The sequence below is a fragment of the Atta colombica genome, unplaced genomic scaffold (genome assembly GCF_001594045.1).
Source record: "Atta colombica isolate Treedump-2 unplaced genomic scaffold, Acol1.0 scaffold135, whole genome shotgun sequence".
Taxonomy (NCBI): domain Eukaryota; kingdom Metazoa; phylum Arthropoda; class Insecta; order Hymenoptera; family Formicidae; genus Atta; species Atta colombica.
Genome location: NW_017259223.1, coordinates 1493148 through 1511421, shown reverse-complemented (window position 1 = coordinate 1511421; position 18274 = coordinate 1493148). Strand labels below are relative to the sequence as shown.

Here is an 18274-nt window from a genome sequence, read left to right as displayed (position 1 = left end):
TCAAAGTGATTCTCTCCGATACTTTCGATGGGATGGTAACATCCTCAATCATTAAGAATAAAATGATACGAAATAAACATCTATCCTAAGAGAAAATGCTCTTTGAAAATTAATATAAATTAAATTTTTGTATTCATCAATTTAAAAAAGATTCATAAGTACGTCGAAGAAATAATTGCAAATAATTGCACATCCATTCGTACATCTACATGTACTCGTTCATTTCAACTTAAAATAAGATCGAAACTTAAAATTAAAGATTTTGTACGACATTTCAGTTAATGAGAAAAATGAAATTACTGTTACCACTGACTATACATTTTGAAAATCGAATTTCCGCATTCAGAATATTACATATGCTATGTAATCGCGCTGTGAGTGACACAATCATTATCTACATATCACCCTAAATTTTCTCTCGCCCGACTCGTGAATCTGGACACATCGAAACTCGATAAAACACGTCGATATACGTTGATGGACGTGCAAAAGTGCACGTCGAGCATTCCCGCGTTCGAGCTCGAGGAAAATATATTTGGTAACGAACGTGTCATTCGAATTTGACAGAAACATACAATGCGCCTGGCTTCCGTGTGTCGCGTTTGTTTGCCGCATATGCGTAGCTGTAAGCGCGCGCGTAAAATTGCGCGGATACATGTTTTATCCTGGAGTAGATCTTTGATCTCACCCCAATAAACCTGAGAGGATGCTTCGGACCCGCAGTCATTGCGACTTCTTATTATGCGAACTATGCAGCCATTTTCAGGGACAGTTGCCGTGGCTTCGGATGCTACCGAGAGAGAGAATGAGATCGGCTTGTTCTTAACGCAGTAGCCACCAGTGGCACTCGAACGCGCGCCGTCAGTAACATCAGGATGGCGGCAACGTCGAAATGATGACGACATTAATCGATTCAGACTGTTATTCTTGTTCACCATAGATCAGCTGGCTGGCATTTCCGAGCTCTGCGTCTGCGACAATTCCAGCAAGTGGCACTCCGACAACGGGATCTCCCTTGTGCGATCGTTCTGTTTTCTCTGTAATTGCAATATAATTTTATTATTATATAATATTTTCCTATACAGTAATTATAAAATTAATTTAATAACGAAATAAAGAATATTTCACAAGTTGAAAATAAAAAATATCTAAATATCTTCTTCGATTATTCTTTAAATTAAAACATTTTTTTAAATGTCCTAAAGTATTCAAAATCTCTTTCGATTCTCCAAATGTTTTTAGAGCATCTTTACTGTTGCTTTCTTCGAAATTAAATTTTAAATAATTTTACGAAACTCAAAATTTCGAAAAATACTACCTTTCTCCGAAAAGGAAAACATCCTCTATCGTCATTGTTGGGCGGTGTATGGTTTATCAATAAGTCTGGAGTGGGCGTGTTGTTAGGACCTAATACATTCAGTTCCTTAAAACACTCAGTCTCTATCATCTGCAAGAGGAAGAAATGAAGCGCGTTAGTTATGATTTGACAATTCCAACTTCGCGAAGTGCGTAGTAAGTGATTTAACATAGGCAGAAGCTAAAGGTGGCTCGTGCGTAATGCGTCTTATGCAGCATCGCAGCTTTAAATACATCTACTCGAATAACGCTAGTGATAACGAGCATCTCGCGTTGCCTCTGACGTAGGAAAACACTTTGCATGAGCTCTATATTTTTTGATCCAAGTGCCGCTCTCCAGATGTTTTGCATGCACATGTAATATTTTCAGAAAACAAAACGAAGCAAAATCCTCTGAAGTGCAATTAGATAACGAGATTTTATTATTTCCTTGCTATTTAATCTTTAAATTCAATTTTACTTTTTTAGAATTTTATTTCGAGATTTTTACAACACAAACATTATTTGTAATCTTACAAAGATATTACATAAATGACATTTTTTCATTTCTTAAGTTTCAACGCATTTGTCGTAAAAAATTAGAACAAGATATAGATTAGACTCTATATCTACTTAAGAGATGAGAAAATGTCATTTATGTAATATCTTTGTAAGATTAAAAATTATGTTTGCTAAAACGTTGGTAGATAAATATTGTTTCACTTTTTATTTTAGTGCATAATCCATTTGGCAGAAATTTACGATCGAAATCAGAAAATAATAACTTCAATAAACGGAGATCATTATCTTTCAAAATTTTTTTTGATAAAAGTTAAAATCTAAATAAAGAAGAAAATTAAATTTATTAAAAATATTGTTAAAATTATTTTGAAACATCTTATCTAAATTTATATAATCTTGGGTTATATAGATGTGGATCCTTTAAAATACTATCAATATCAATATAAGCGTTTGAAATGCGTAGGTGGTCGAAGAATGCGATTTACATTCATGTTATAATGGAGATCTTATTAACTGGTCGTCTACTGTGTGCCACGTAGCAACAATATTATTTTTATAAGGAAAGGTCAAAGGCCTTCCCGAGGCGCAATATGTCTCACAATCGGTAATTGTAATATATAGATGTAACGTATACGATTATTTTACCTCATTTTGCCATGGAATGGACACGCTGCCGGTATTGAACTTGCTGTAGAAGGTATCATCCGTGGCGTCCAAATTAACACCTTTCACCGTGGAGAACTGCTCGATGTCCAAAACATCTTTAGCGTAAACCGCACGAGGCTGTAATGATAAACGTATCAACGATTAATAATTTTCGTATTCTTACCACCTTCAATGTTTTTACATATACATTAAATCTTCTATACAAAAAGGACAATTTATTACTAGCACAAAAATATAATAAAACAAAAATAATATTATAACGTTAAAATTTTTAGCAATTTATGCGATTTCTTAAAATACCATTTCATTTTATAATGACAATATATGCTAATTAAAAATTGTAAATATTATATTGATTTAGTAGTAGTATAATTATCGAAATTAGTGTTAAAGTTATATTAAAGTATATACAGTTACAATTTATATGCAAATTTCATCTAAACTCTCGCATTCACGGAATTTAAATAGACGAACAAATAGATTGAACGAGGATAAAAATGAAAATATGAAATCTCGATGTGAATTTAGATCGATCATCAAACAACACCTACTTACATCTGGCACAAACGGCGGTTCCCACATACCAGCCTCGACCCTCTTCCAATTCAGGCACTGAAAGAAGCTATGGAGTTTCACCTCTTTCGCCCCGTGTCGACCACACTTGCAACCCAGCCTGTTCTTCGGGCTCTTTTTTAACAGTTGTTGGCATAGACTTTTGGCATCCTCGCTGAACTTGGGCGAATACCTCTCTTGATCCTCCTTGACACGTCTGTCGATTTCCTCGCGTTTCGTCTTCTCCTTGCGAGCACGGAACGGTGCTTGGCCCTCGATCATCTCGTATAATAAGCAGCCAAAGCTGAACCAATCTGGCGAAAATGTGTACTTCTCATTGTCGATCACTTCAGGCGCCATATAACCCACCGTGCCAACCCTACCGCGCACCATGTCGCCTTCCGTAATTTCCACCGCGAGACCGAGATCGGATATTCTCACATGACCATGATCGTCCAACAGTATGTTCTCCGGCTTGCAGTCCCTATAGACGATACCTTGAAGATGAAGATGCTCCAGACCGCACACGACCTCGGCTGCATAGAATCGGGCACGATTTATGTCAAAACCTGGCTCACCGCCCATATTATAAATATGGAACTTGAGATCCCCGCCATTCATGATAGTTAACACGAGGCAGAGAGCGTCCTTCGTCTCGTACGCATATGCGAGCGAGACAACAAACTTGGAATTGATCTTCTGCAGGATGTTCTTCTCGATTAGTACCATCGACTCGCCTTTCCTCTTCTTGATGCGCTTCTTCTCCAATTTTTTGCACGCGTACATCTTACCGGTGGCGCGTACCTGGCAAGCGCAGACCTCACCGAAACCACCCTTGCCCAATACCCGATACATCCGGAAGGTCTTGTATGTCACTGGTTGCGCCTCCAGCCATTTCCACTGGAGATACCTGAAGAAACGTAGGAAAAACGTCTCTCTATTTCTTAATACTTTCTTAATACTTTTCTTAATATTTTCTCGTAGTCAGAATTAAATTCTCATCGAAAAAAATTCTTTTCTACGAATTTATATTATCTATCTGCCACACAATTTATTCATTGGCACTTCACCTGTAGAAGTAGAAACTGCTGAGGAAGGCCGAGAATGGCTCGCCAGCCAGGAAGTTTTTCACGGTCTGCGCGACCTCGGTGAAGAGCTCCTTGCCGCCGGTGCTGAGTCGTTCCTCGCACTGAGAGATCAAGGAATCGTTCAGAATGTCGACTACCTCCGAACCCTCCCGCTTCAGGTACTGCTCGAACAGTTCTTTCGCCAGATCGATGCGATTCTCGTCCAGCTCAATCTCGTACTTCTCGATCGCGTCCAGAAAGAGATTGTAGCGGTGATAGGCTGGTTTTTTATCCTGGCAGAATTGTCGAAAGAGCAGCCGCCCAATTGGCTGCTGGTCCACCACATAACTGTACCTGATGTCTATCCGACATCATGAATTACGTTGATTATTTTTCCGAAATGAACTATACATCATGCGCACCAGTATAAATTTTTTAAATAAATTTAATTTATACCCGTAAAATCTAATTAATTGATCCTGTTAAAATTTAGTCGTAGAATGCTACTTGCTTGTTGCTTGAAAAGATTTTTGTCTACTTTTTCTTACTTGGAAAAATAAACGGAAATATCTTAAACGGATAGATTTATTCAGTTAAAGATTTATTCAATTAAATTTTTAATAATTGATATGTTTTAAAAATTAATTCTGTACATTTTAATTATAATATCAATTAAAAATTACATCACAAAATAAAATAAGTTTAAACGATATAAAAATCTTATTTAAATAATTAGCGATTTTTATAATCCTCTTTCGAATTTATAATTATGTAAATAAATTCAATAGTAGAACAATAAATTCAGCAAAATCTTCTTAATGTTATTGCAGTGAGTAACAATTTCTAATGGTAGAAAAAAATAATTTCTTACGTATTTTATATAGCTCATATTCGCGAGAATACGTCTTATTTATTCGCAAGTTTTCATTATTTCAAATTGGGGGAGAGCGTTATCAGAGTAGGTTAACGGAACACGCAACATTGTTTCTCCGCCTTTTGCAGCGTTTTTTCAACTGCATAATGCGCTTTACATGGTGCAGGCCCGAGATTCAATAATCGCACAGATCTATTAAATAATTTTTTACTGCGGCTATTTTATACACTTCTACATTGCCAAGAAAATTATGACCGCAAATATTATTTAGATAAAATAGCTTTTTATTACAATTTCTTTTTTTATTTTAAAAGTTTTTGTGACCTCAATTATTACTGACTCACCCAATTTATCTTTTAGGCCGATGCACTGGGAAATGTGTGGGAACTGAAGTATCTTCCGCCATTTCTTACTCTTTCCTTTATTGCTGTCACCACCACCTATCCAAAAAAAAAAAGAAAATTTTCATACATACGAAAAACGTCAAAATATGTCAAGTGAAATATGTAAACAATAAAAAAAACTTATTACAATTTTAACAACTTGCCGCTTTTATTTTCTATCCATTTTATTGTATTTTATTATTTGTACCTCTTTATTTTTGTATTTTTGTAAATTATTTAAAATTTTTATCATTGAAAAATTTATCATCACGGCAGAATTCTTCAATTTTCATTCTGACACTATGCGTTAATTAAAAACGAATACGAGCATGGTTTTTCTGTTTGATGATTAATTAGAACTCGAATAAAATTTGTGCAGTAATTCTGCGTGTGTGCGATTATGTGTCAAAAGATATATTAAAAATGCGATAAAATTTGTTTTATTCAATGTCAGTGTAATTTCTGTTCGACGATAAAGTGACATGTTAAAATCATACATTTAGAAAAAGAACCATAAACTTGTATTTAACAAATATAACTATTTCATTTAAAATTTGTTAAAATTTTTAAATAAATATTTATACGTCGCAAAACATTAAAAACGCATATAAAATCGCATATAAAAAAATTACGTATAAAAATTATTATAATTTTAAAATTACAATAAAATATTTCCGTGAATAATTCAATTAATAAGTTATACTTGCTGAAAAATATAACAAGTCATTTGTGAAAGACTTTATCCTTAAAGATGTTACATCTATTGGATTCTGAAGCAGATAAGTCATAAACATCTTGGCGAAGGCGAATGGACAGTACAAAATATTGGATTGAAAGCCGGAAGTTACGGAATTCACTCAAACGAGGATAACAGCAGATATTGGATCAACGTTACAAGATTTAGTCCGGCACTTCGTAGAATTCGAAATGACGCCTCGAGAGATCCATTGCGATAGAAACTAAACAAGAAGAAAGTTATTTCTTCCCTTGTCGTTCGTAATTTATCGTTAAAAATATACAATATTACTACTTTCTTCCTCATCGTAAAAATGTATCAAGTTAAAATTTCAGGAATAATTTTTTTTTCAACAATATTATAAATAATATAAAGCGTAAATTTATGTAGGTTGCCAAATCAGACGGCCGTCGCCACTAACCCTTTCGATTATTTTATTGATTTTTTAATATAGCCATTTTTTAGATGCATTTTTCAAAATTATCAATTTGTAAGGAGTACTTCAAGTGGGCGTCTAAAATATACTATTTTTCTGATGATGTTTCTGAATTATTCAAAAATTTTAAGAACTTTGCAAATATCTATTATCATGAAGAAAATTTTGGAATGCCGGCTGAATGGCATTTTTTACTACGACGCATGGCAAAGATCCATGTGATGGAATAGGTGATACGATAAAAAGAATGACTCGTGCAAGTCTTCAACGCCCATCTGATTGCCAGATAACTACTCTACATGAACTGCTCGAGTGGGCATTAGATCCAATAAATTTGCCAAATATCATAATAAAGTTCTCATTAACAGAAGAATATAACTTAGCAAAAGAATATCTTGCGACTTGATTTGAAAGAGCAAAGTCTGTATCTGAAACTTAAAAAATACTATCCGTAAAAAAATGATATGTTTCTTATAAAAAAATTGTCTTTGGATTATAAAAAAAATGTATAAGGGTAAGAAAAAAAACCTGAAAAAAATAAAAATGATCCAATATTTATTAATAAATTTTTGCACATATTCTAAAAGACGTTATTTTTTTTTATTCAGATAATATTTCTATAAATTTTTATTCCCTAAATAATTATGAAATCAAAAATATATTCTCTAGTGTCGTTATGAAATAATATGATTTATTTAACTCATCAGCAAATTAAAAATCTACTAACATTAAATAATAGATTTAATATTTTCAAAAATTAAAAAATATGACACGGAAATTTTGAAATAATCAAATGTGACTTGAAGTGTTTGTATTTTTAAGAATATTGGAGCATTTTTTTATAAAAATTAAAAATGTCGATCTTGACAAAAATCAACTTTATTTTATTTCAATCAAATTTTTCAAATAGAAATAAAAACTTGAAGCTTTTTCCATATTTTTTTCCTAACTAGTACAAAACAGGTCAATCGGTATTCAGCCTGCGCGAGGGTTGAAGTAAGGGGGCAGGAACCAAACTGAAAATCGGCCGAAATGCAACTAAATCTCAGTTCTGATTTAAACACAATTGATGTAGTTATTTTTTGTTTGTCAATAATTTGAACAGAAGTTATGTTCAACTAATGTTTGCTAAAATAAATTGAAAATATTAAAAAATTCTAGGAAACAGAGATAAACATCTTAAAAAATAACTGAATACGTATTTTAATTTGAGGGATATAATAAAAAATCAGTAAAAAAATCGACAAGAGTCAGGCTGTGACAAAGGCTGTCCGATTTGGCGTGAAGAATACATAAATATTTAAAATTGTATATATACAATAATAAACTTCTGTGAAGCTGGCATTCCATTGTCAAAATTTCGATTATTAATAGAGTTCTCCCCCAAAGAGTTCTAGAGTTTCTGATAAATTTTGAAGAGTTTTGACGATTAAATGCAAAAAACGTGATTTGAAAGTTTGGGGTGCTAATTTTATGTTTTCGCGAAATGAAAATTAGATAACTTTCTTATTTCAAGTCAGAGCGAAAAAAGTCACTATACTATTTGATAGAACTCTTATAGCGCTATTCAGAACTCTAAAGAAAACACTAAAAAAAATTTTTTTTAATAAAAATATTTTTAATTCGATTTTTCAAGACGTGAAAAATAACGATAACTATTAATTTTGGTTTCAACGCTTCAATTATTAAAGATAATCGTTAGAACTGTAGAACTGCTGAGAATTCTTATCAAATTTTTGGAAATCCGATAAAAATTTTTCACGTTTGGATACTTAGAAAATTTCGCTCCAGGAAACAAACAACTATATATATATTGGACTATAATTCGTCCAATCTTGATTTTAGCGCCTCGATTACTAAAAGTAATTATTAGAACTCTTGTAGCACTATTTAGAACTCTAAAGAAAACACTAAAAAAAAATTTTATTTAATGAAAATTTTAAAAAATTCAATTTTTTTAACATGAAAAATAACGATAACTCTAAATAAAAGTTATAACTTCTAATGGCCTTGATTTTGACTATTATTATTATAGGATATTATCCTGAACAACATTCAAAGGGAAGTTAGTCAATCGGACATCTTGCGTAATGCTAATGCCGGAGGTACTGTGACTTTCAAATTTCATAACTCGTCAAAAAGTATTTAATAAAAAATAATTTTATTACAGTGTTTTGAAAAGCTCTTGGCACCAGCTAGATTCTGGAATCAAAAATAGGATACACTTAAAAAAAACGATGTGATCTTAGCGACGCCAAGTGTATCAGACTGAACAGATCAACAAATAGATCATTTAAAATCCTACAATTTTTGTACGACATTTCTTTCAAAAATGCAATTTTTTCGAGATATTTCGCCGGTCTAGGACTTTTCATTCAGTCTGTATATCAAAAATCACTTAATAATTTTTAGATATGCAGAGTGTGTCCTAAGTAGATATGCTAAAAGATTTTAAGAAGTGATTCTTTACAAAAATTCGAAACGAAAGTTTCATATAATCTTCGATACAATTATATGTCCGAAACAGCTTAGTTTCAAAGATATACGTGTCAAAAAATTGAAAAAAAATTTTATTTTTTCCAAAAATTTCAAAAATCATTCGGCTTATTTTGATGAAACTTTGTATGTATTTAAAGGACAAAAAATGAGGATAAAGCCTCTTCTCATCTTTTGAGATACATATACATTATTTTTTTTTTTATTAAAGGCTCAAGAATAAGCGAGTACACTTTTTTATAAAAAAAAATCTAATACACTTATTTTTCTTAAGGATGTTTTAATTATATAATCTTAACTGAAAGCATCAATTAAATCAAGATGCTATTTTATGTAGCTAAGAAAAGCTGGAATTTTATTTCCACTTCATCAATTTTTATATACAGTGAATTTAAACTCAAAGTTCGATATTGTTCAATTAATAGCGAAATACATGACATATCTACTTCATACAATTTTTAAGTGTGAATAAATGTATTTTAATGTAATATTTTTGTTGCCAAATCTCTGATGCAGCTGTAACTACTATAATACAGTTGTATTCTTGTATGTACTTAGTATATTCACTATTGTAAATCATATTAATGTTTTTAAATTAAAAGCTAACAAAAATAAATGAATGTCTTCATTAGTTTAAAGTCAGCGAAAATACGCTCCATGAGAAGGAAGTAGGAGAACAGCTTTGATTTCAGTGGAGTATAGGAATAAAAGCCAACTTTTCTTCGTTGCATGAAATTGCAAAAAAATAAACTATCACAAACTATAGCAATCAAAGTCTTAAATGGTCTTGCTGAATCTTAAACTAATATCAGTCAATGTTACTACAAAAATTTTGATATTAATCCATGAATATGCTGAAACCAAAAACAAATAATGCAAAAAACAAAACAAATAATTTGGCTTATAGGTCGGTAGATCGCCGGTTCAAATGTCAATAATGACAATTTTTTTTATCTTTTTAGAAAAATTTATAAATATTTTGAAAGTGACACATTAATAGAATTAATATATAAGTTGTTTTTGAATGAAAAGTCCTTTAAAATTAATTCTTGGTGTTTTTCTGATTAAAAATGACGTGGACATATTTTTATATAGGTAAAATTTAAAAAAGTGGAAAAAAAATTTTTTAAAAAGTTGTTACTACTAAGATTTGAATCGACGATCTAAAATTTTAAGAGTATCCGATCAGTTTTATAACTTAATATCTCTTAAACTATTGAGTGTCTGAGCAAACAGCAAAATACATATCGATTTTTTTCGATGCCCAACCTTTGGCAAAAATTCAAATCAATTGAAAAAAAAAAAAAACACTTCGTGTCGTTCCCTTGTAATGATTAAAATTGTAATATTATAATATTATATTATTATAATGTCAAAATTAATCAATGTTCATTGAAAATCGCGGTTTTCGATAAGCTGAGTTAACTAGCTTCTGACATGATTTAGCTTCATTCAATTGCAAAACCTGAAAACTCGTTAATTATTTCATATGCATGACGTTGCGATGGTAAATCCCGACAGAGAAAAGTTATCGACGTGCACGTCGACAGAAATTTATTAATATCTTTGAAGCGAACGTCATAACATTAGATAACGCGTTATAAAAACGCGCGTCGCGTTACAATGCACATTCTATGCGATGACGCGTTGATATAAACAGCAATAATGATTTATGGTGTATTAATCGTTATTATGAGACTTTCTATCGAATAATCCCGCTATTTAATAAAGTAGAGCCAAGAAAAGAACAGTTTAAAAAGTTTACTGCTGATAAATTGCGAGAATAATCCGTGTTTGCACATGCGAATTAATCAAGATCTTTCAGTCATTTTCTGATTTCCACGAATTCTTCCATCAATGTAGAATTAATTTATTCCTAATAAAGAAATATTTAAATATTAACATAGTGTGGCCTACTGAATAAATAATAAAAAAATCTATCACAAACTAAATTTCTACAATAAGAACAAAGAACGCAAAAGTTTTTATAAATACGATTTCAAATGAATCTTGTTTTGTCAGAGAATAAACTCAAAGGTTAATTAAAAAAGTATTTAAAACTGAACGATCAATTTTGAATTAATAAAAGAACAATTCCCGGATAAAAAGGATAAATGAAAGTGAGTTTCTTTAATCACTCTGTACATTCATTTGCGTTAAATGAATTCTGATTATGACAAAAAGATTCCCAGCTTTTGTTAAGTAAAAAAATCCTCCGTGGTATCGTTCGTGCAGAAAAACATAAGAGACAGGGAAAAGCGATAGGAAATGTATGGTCCCAGTTTTTCGCTTCCATGAACAAGCTCGTCATACAGATTATTCCAAGAAAGTTGATATCCCTACTGCACCGAGAGATAATAGATTATCTGATAGAAAGTCGATTTAGAGATAGAGAACCATATATCAAGATAAGAACTTTCTATATTTGTCCGTTTAAAGCGATGCATCAGAAACTTTGACGAATAATGAATGGAGATGTCAAACAGGTTCAGAAAATTCAAACAATGAGAATAGCTCGAATAATGTAAATTCTATGCGGTCTGTGTAATTTACTTTCATTGTCATCCGATGAATAATCCGCGAAAAATAAAATAAAATCGCATTCAGGCTGCTCCTCGTCCTGATGAAGTGAATGTTCACGAAATGTGAAATCATTGGCATTCTAAAAATGTATTTGAACACGGAGATAATCTGCAAAACGCATAATTTCTGTATAGAAAGTGCTCGTATAGGAAGCCCCCAAGAGTATTATCATATTTTTATCTTATTAACGCGAATCGAGTTAATATTAGCCAAAATTAAGCAGATTATTTAATATTGAAGAAGATATTACTCAAATACTGAACATTTTCGTTAACTTGAAATAATTCGGATTCGAGAGATTGAAATACAATTCTCGATACTTACGATCACTTCGGAGCACCCTGTATCTCGACACGCGTGCACGAACCCGCTTGTTCGATCCCCAACAAACGGAAGTCGAGGGTCGCATAAGCTCCACCTTCTCTTCCACATCGGCGGAGGAAAAAGGAGAAAAATGGGGGAGGAAGCGGGTGCTGTGATGCATGCGAATTGCATCGCGCGGGACGAGGACCTGTCTAATGCATGCTGTATTCTATCTATATGTAGAACAAACCTATCGTGTCTCACGATCAGTTGTTAAAAGTGAAAGGGGTATTTCGAACGTACAAAAATTACATAGGGTTTATGACTCGAATATTTTGCGCTTCAAAATTTTTTTTACTTTTTGCCTTCTCTCTAAAAACTTTTAGAACTGACATTCAAAATTGAGACACTCTTTTTCAAGACTGATTCAATTCATTTTCACTTTTTTAGAGTGAGATTCCATTTCAAAGAATTTAAAGAGTTTTATATTATCATTTTGTATAATCAAATTACATATCAAATTAATTTTAGATAATCATTTTAGATGATAAAAGTTTCGTAGGATTAGAAATATAAGGCATGTTCTTTATTGAACAATTCTCTGAGCTAAATCTTCTCGTGAACAAATTTTAACTGTTCTGCTTGTAGCGGACTACTCTGTGCAGCTGTTGACGATCCCGTTCAATCGGTGTGTAGTCGGCAATGCCGCAAAATGAAAAACCACATTCGGCTCAGTGAATCGCGTGAAGGGGAGAGATAAAACGAAATACAACGTTCGAGCACTCGCGCGCATCTCGTCCAATCCTGGAAAGTGATAGAAAAAAAAAAAAGAACGAAAAAAGGTATTCGACGAAATCATACGAGCGAAAATGAAGAGTAGAAGAATTCAGAGTCCGGAATCGAAAGTCGAAATAAAATAATTCGCAAGAGTGAAAACGTACTTAAATCGAATCTCGTAAATTGATTTATTCCACGAATTTCAATACTCTGGTATGAATAAATTTCTTGCATTTTTTACATTAACGGATAGATATGAACAAAGCGGTGTTGTTTGCACATATTTAATTTAATAGTGGAAAATAAAGATCCATTGGCGCTCTTTTTAAATTGTACACGGAAAAAGCAATTTCACTGAAAAATCTAAAAATTTAGCTACATACAAATCTGAAAATAATTTTGTTGGATCATCAAAATAATTAGGACGACAAAATTGGTTGCTAGAATATCAAAACATTTCATCACAACATTACTTACCACATACTTAAGATTCCTATAAAATTATTTTGATGATCCAGCATTATTTTCAGATCTGTATCTATTATAGCTAAATTTTTAGATTCTTCAACAAAATTGCTCTCTCTCTCTCTCTCTCTCTCTCTCTCTCTCTCTCTCTCTCTCTCTCTCTCTCTCTCTCTTCGTATATCAACTTCCATACAAACACATAAACATGCACGCGTTAAACGTAGCATTTAAAATAATTATTGTTATCCCGAGCGTAGAAATTTATTCGCGACAATTCGCGTCTCGACCGCGTTCTCGCGATGATGGAATTTTCTCACGCCCCATCGTCATCACGTAATTATATCAGCGTGTGCGACGGGCATAACTCTGTATCTTTATTCACAATAATTGCGCACAAATCCTTATTGCTATCATTATGATAATTGAAATTCCCGTAGCACGACGAAACGTGACTTTCGATTATACGAACACGTATGTCGGTCCCGCGAAACGCATCTTTGGCTTACGAGGACAGCCGCATAATACATCATCTCGGTATTATTGCATCGTTATTTCATTTGACGTCATTGCATAAATACATTTTTATAAACATTTTTATAAACACATCTATCATAAACACATCTATCATATTATTAACCGTATCTTTGCGAATAAATTCAAAAGTTTCCTAAAATATTTGTTAAATTAATGTTTAAAAAATCGAGAGATTGGAAGAATTTTTAAAAACACCATTGGAAATTTTTAAAAGAATTGCACGAAGAAATTATAAATACTGAGACTATTCAATTCCTTAAGTAAAATTTAAAATCTTTTCGCTTCTGCAAAACATTGAAATTTTTGTTGTTATCAGAAAATCTATTGTTCATTAAAAAAGACATATCAACATTCATCGAAAAAAATATAATTCAAATTCGATATTTAAAAAAAAAATGCGTTAACATTTCTATCAAATGTGACTTAGATGTTAATTTTTGGAATTTTTCAAAGGAGATCTGGAATTCTAACTATTGATTGAAAACTATCGAGAAACTATTAATATTAATTGTGCGAAATGCAAAACGTGAAATTAGCCATATTCAGAGTTAATTTAGAGACAATCTAGAATTGACACCTTTTGCCTCCTCTTGTCTTCAAAAAAACGTTATGGAGACAGAAAATAACTAGTCGTGATAAATTGGGATTTCGTAAATGGAAAAGTTTTTCGTCAGCGCAACAAATTGATTATAGTCATTTCCCGATCGAATGGCCGCTAATTACGTCGTCGTTGCGTTACAGCGAGCACAGAAGACCACTAATTAACCCGTTATCCCTATAACTCAACGGTAGGTATCCTGTATATTTATGTAATTCACGGCGATTGGATTTATCGTGCAAGGCTCTCATTTATAAAATTTATCAAGCAATATGATTATACAAGGCCATTGACGTGGTTCGCTATCACGCCAATCCATTTACCTACTTTCCGACCATCAACACGCCTGCACTCTTCGACAGGACGTCGTTCGTAATGCACTAATTGAATGCCGGCCAATGGTGGATGACCCTCCCCATTGAATTTACTACTTGCAACCGATCAATTGTGACTACAGTAATCGACAAAGTTTAGTCTCGAGCGTCTCGAGTTAATGTAACCTCGTGATCTGTATGCAAATTTTATTCGACGATTCTCCCGGGAAAATTTCAGGTTTTCAATCAGGCTTTCACTCGAATTAGAGTTTACTTACAGATAAAAAATTAGTGTATTCGTATCTTTGAAATTTAATTCATAGCTTCCTTTAATTCATAAAGCTTCCTAAATTTTGTTTTTTGAATTTGAATAGTCAGCATTTTATCTTTAGTCTCGAAAAATAGCTTGATATTTGTTGTTGCAAGTTCTCTTAAATTCAGAAAAATATACACGTAGAGAGAATAATGAATCATTAGAGATATTAAATCTCAAAATTGAATTTTCAAAATATTTTCTTTTCTTGCGACAAATAGAAATTTCTAATCTAAGAACTTCATATCAAAATTTTGTTCGTAAAAATTGATTAAACTATAAATTCCCATGGAAAAAGAAAACGTGAAAAATTCTGAAATACCTGTCATATTCTTATATGACATATCTCGTGAGGGACGTATTACAAAGCATAACGAGAAGTAAAGCGTCACGTTTTCCTATCAGCAAAAGTTCATTGTACCCTGTAACGAGGCTAAAAATATATGACGAGCATGACGGAAAAATGAAATTGAATCAAGCATTTGTCCCTGCAAAAATTTTGCAAGTCCCTATTTTTTTACGTGTGTGAAATGTTATTTTCGTTGGTTGAATTTCTCGTAAAAAAAACAAACACCGCTAATTGTGAGATGAACTACCGCTTGTATCAGAAAGCTTTACACGAGATTGCCATACAAAGAGACTGGTTATAGATATATTTAAACATTAAATTAAAGTCAGAAAGCTGATTAGTGCTAAATCAAGACGCTTTTTGATAGAGAAAGAGAGAGAGAGATTCACTTATTTCCAATTTATTATTATAATTTTTAAATATTTTTTCTTTGATTGCCATTGATCTTTCCGCCTATAGGTAATAAAAAAGCAAAATAGATAACAAATATCTTGCTACATTGTGAAAGGCATCGAAGCATTTTCATGCAATTTGCATATTTTATCTCTCTCTCTCTCTCTCTCTCTCTCTCTCTCTCTCTCTCTCTCTCTCATCCTGTACATAAATTAAATAACGAATCAACGGCGATAATACCGAGCTTGTGCTTAATATACACCATAATTTTTTTTAGTCTATCACAAAGGAGCCTCGTATAAGACATGGGCGTCGGGACGCTACGGATGTTCTAAATATGACAACATATCTCTTTATATTCTCTAAAAATGAATACAATTTACTATTTTTGGCCTTTTTTATATTCAGAAAATTACATTTAAAATTACAATAATAAAATAGTTCGCACCTTTTTACTTTGTTAATCCATCGTCATAGTTGTCGAATCTTGTATATTTTGTTATTCTTTTACAATTTATTTCTACATATTAAAGAGAGAGGCTAAAGAATTTAGAGTCTATAGCGCCGAAATTAATTAATATTTACGAAAATAAATTTGAGCTGTCCAACTAACACAACTTCATAAATCAAAATCTTGATGAAGATAAAAGGGAAATAAGAACAATTGTTTATTTTATTTATCGCGTTCTACCGGCGCCTATGACGAGGTGTGCTAAAACACGCATCGGGCCGAGCAGAGAGAAAAAGATGATCCTCTCGCAGTAAAGATTTTTTGCTTCGATCTATCGTTCGCGTTACGGCGCTTAAGCTGTCGACGCAAGCATCGTTTTACACACGCATTAAAAATACGGACACCTACAACAAGCCATCATAAAACGTTCGCTGGATAAGTACTTTTCGATCCAGCACGTGTCTAAATGTACGTATATTACAACTGCACAATTGCCGTCTTTTAGTTAGTTATAAATAAATGACAGAATTTTCTTATCGATAAAAGTAACTTAAATTGCGTGCAACGTATAAAAGTATTAAATGCGCAAATCATGTTGTTTTATTATCTTCCGCAATCTAAAGCCGTTTAATTGACGTAATTCTCGTAAATAAGAAAATTCTAAAGAGGAAAATTTTTTTATTTTTCATCCGTAAATGACAGTCTGAATCTCATCGAGAACGTAATCACGGGATTGCGGAAATATTTATCCAGAATCGCACGTGTCGCAAAAAAATACGCCTAATGGCCTTAATTTTCTCCATGACGGCAATTCGAAACGCGTTAAATGCGAAAGTAACGATTGCATATTGCGCGTTAAATGCGAACGTTCAATCTCGCAGCTAAACTACGGAGCGACTTTACGCGCGTAATAAATGTCGTCCAGCCGAACTCTCGGTAATGAAAGCTGTGTATAGGCCATAGGGTGTTCCGGGAAGGCCATTATATGTAGATACACAATATCAGAATTGTACATTCAGCGCGCGCGCGCTAATCGACCGAATTCAATAACTGTTCTTGACACGTGTTATACCGAAGCGCAATTATTACCCGTCATGGAACAATTTTTGTCATTACCGCGTGAATTTTCTCAGTTTCCTAATTACCTTGCCGCTCTTCAAATAATGGAAACAATGAAATGTAGAACATTATTTACAACATCATAAAACATCATTCATTAATATATTATTCTAACCAATATATTTCGATACAAAAAAAAAGCAGATTTTTATGTTTTATGTTATAATGAATTTTAACTTATAATTACTCACTCGTTAATTATTTTGCTAGTCTTTAATTGCTCCGCATGCTGTATATGAATGATCGATAATTTCCGCGAATAAATATATGTATATAAAACATAAAATATAAACATAAAATCTAAAATCAAACAGCAATAAGTGATAATACAAGTAAGTAAAACGAGACTCACCTTCTCTCGCTTTCAGGTACACGGTGTTCGCAACAATGTTCTCCAACTCCATCAATTCCAGCTTGATCGGATTTTTGTGGCCGAATCGGATGGGAGAAGAAGAGGCCTTGTGGTCGATGGTAACGTCGGTGAGCGACGTCGGTGGAGAACGTGACGGCAGCCGTGAAGTCGATCGCTGGGAACACGTTAGATTATTGTCGCACGGAGTTGATGGGACTTCTATCAGACAAGCTCCCATCTGCGTCCCCGCGGACACTACCGGAGTCTATAATCAGTCCCCTTTCAGAGAAGATCAAATGGAGATCCGCGTATCTTCTCGATGTACCTCAATACGGAAACATCGACTTACGAATCTTAATGTTACGTCAGACGATTCTCTGTTCGATCAATCGACGGGCTGGACTCATTTGAAATCGATTCGATTTCCGGAAGAGAAGCCTCAAGTGAAGACGCGTTCTTGCGATCAGTAGCTTCTTGCTTCGATAGTAATTCCTTGAAGGAAAAACAGCACTTGCTTTTAGATTAATTTGCGCGAGTGTGAGAAGCGAGTAATTTCGAAATTGTTCTCGCTTGGAATTAGGCTAATTAGGATAAGTAATCCCGGTGCACAGAGAAATTGTTGTTTCCTCGATCGAGGAAAACTAGAGCGCATCGTC

The 18274-nt window shown here is 33.0% G+C and overlaps 1 protein-coding gene across 1 annotated transcript; it reads right to left on the bottom strand.

The window, feature by feature from the left end:
* Positions 1–341: 341 nt before the first annotated feature.
* Positions 342–17954, bottom strand: LOC108684486 (G protein-coupled receptor kinase 5). The gene is made up of 7 exons (XM_018188829.1): positions 17619–17954; positions 5361–5456; positions 4146–4503; positions 3079–3985; positions 2503–2640; positions 1319–1447; positions 342–1037 (listed from the first exon to the last, which is right to left on the bottom strand). The coding sequence occupies exons 1-7, from the start codon at positions 17854–17856 to the stop codon at positions 942–944; spliced, it is 1962 nt and encodes a 653-aa protein (XP_018044318.1). The 5' UTR covers positions 17857–17954; the 3' UTR covers positions 342–941.
* Between the last annotated feature and the right edge of the window lie 320 nt (positions 17955–18274).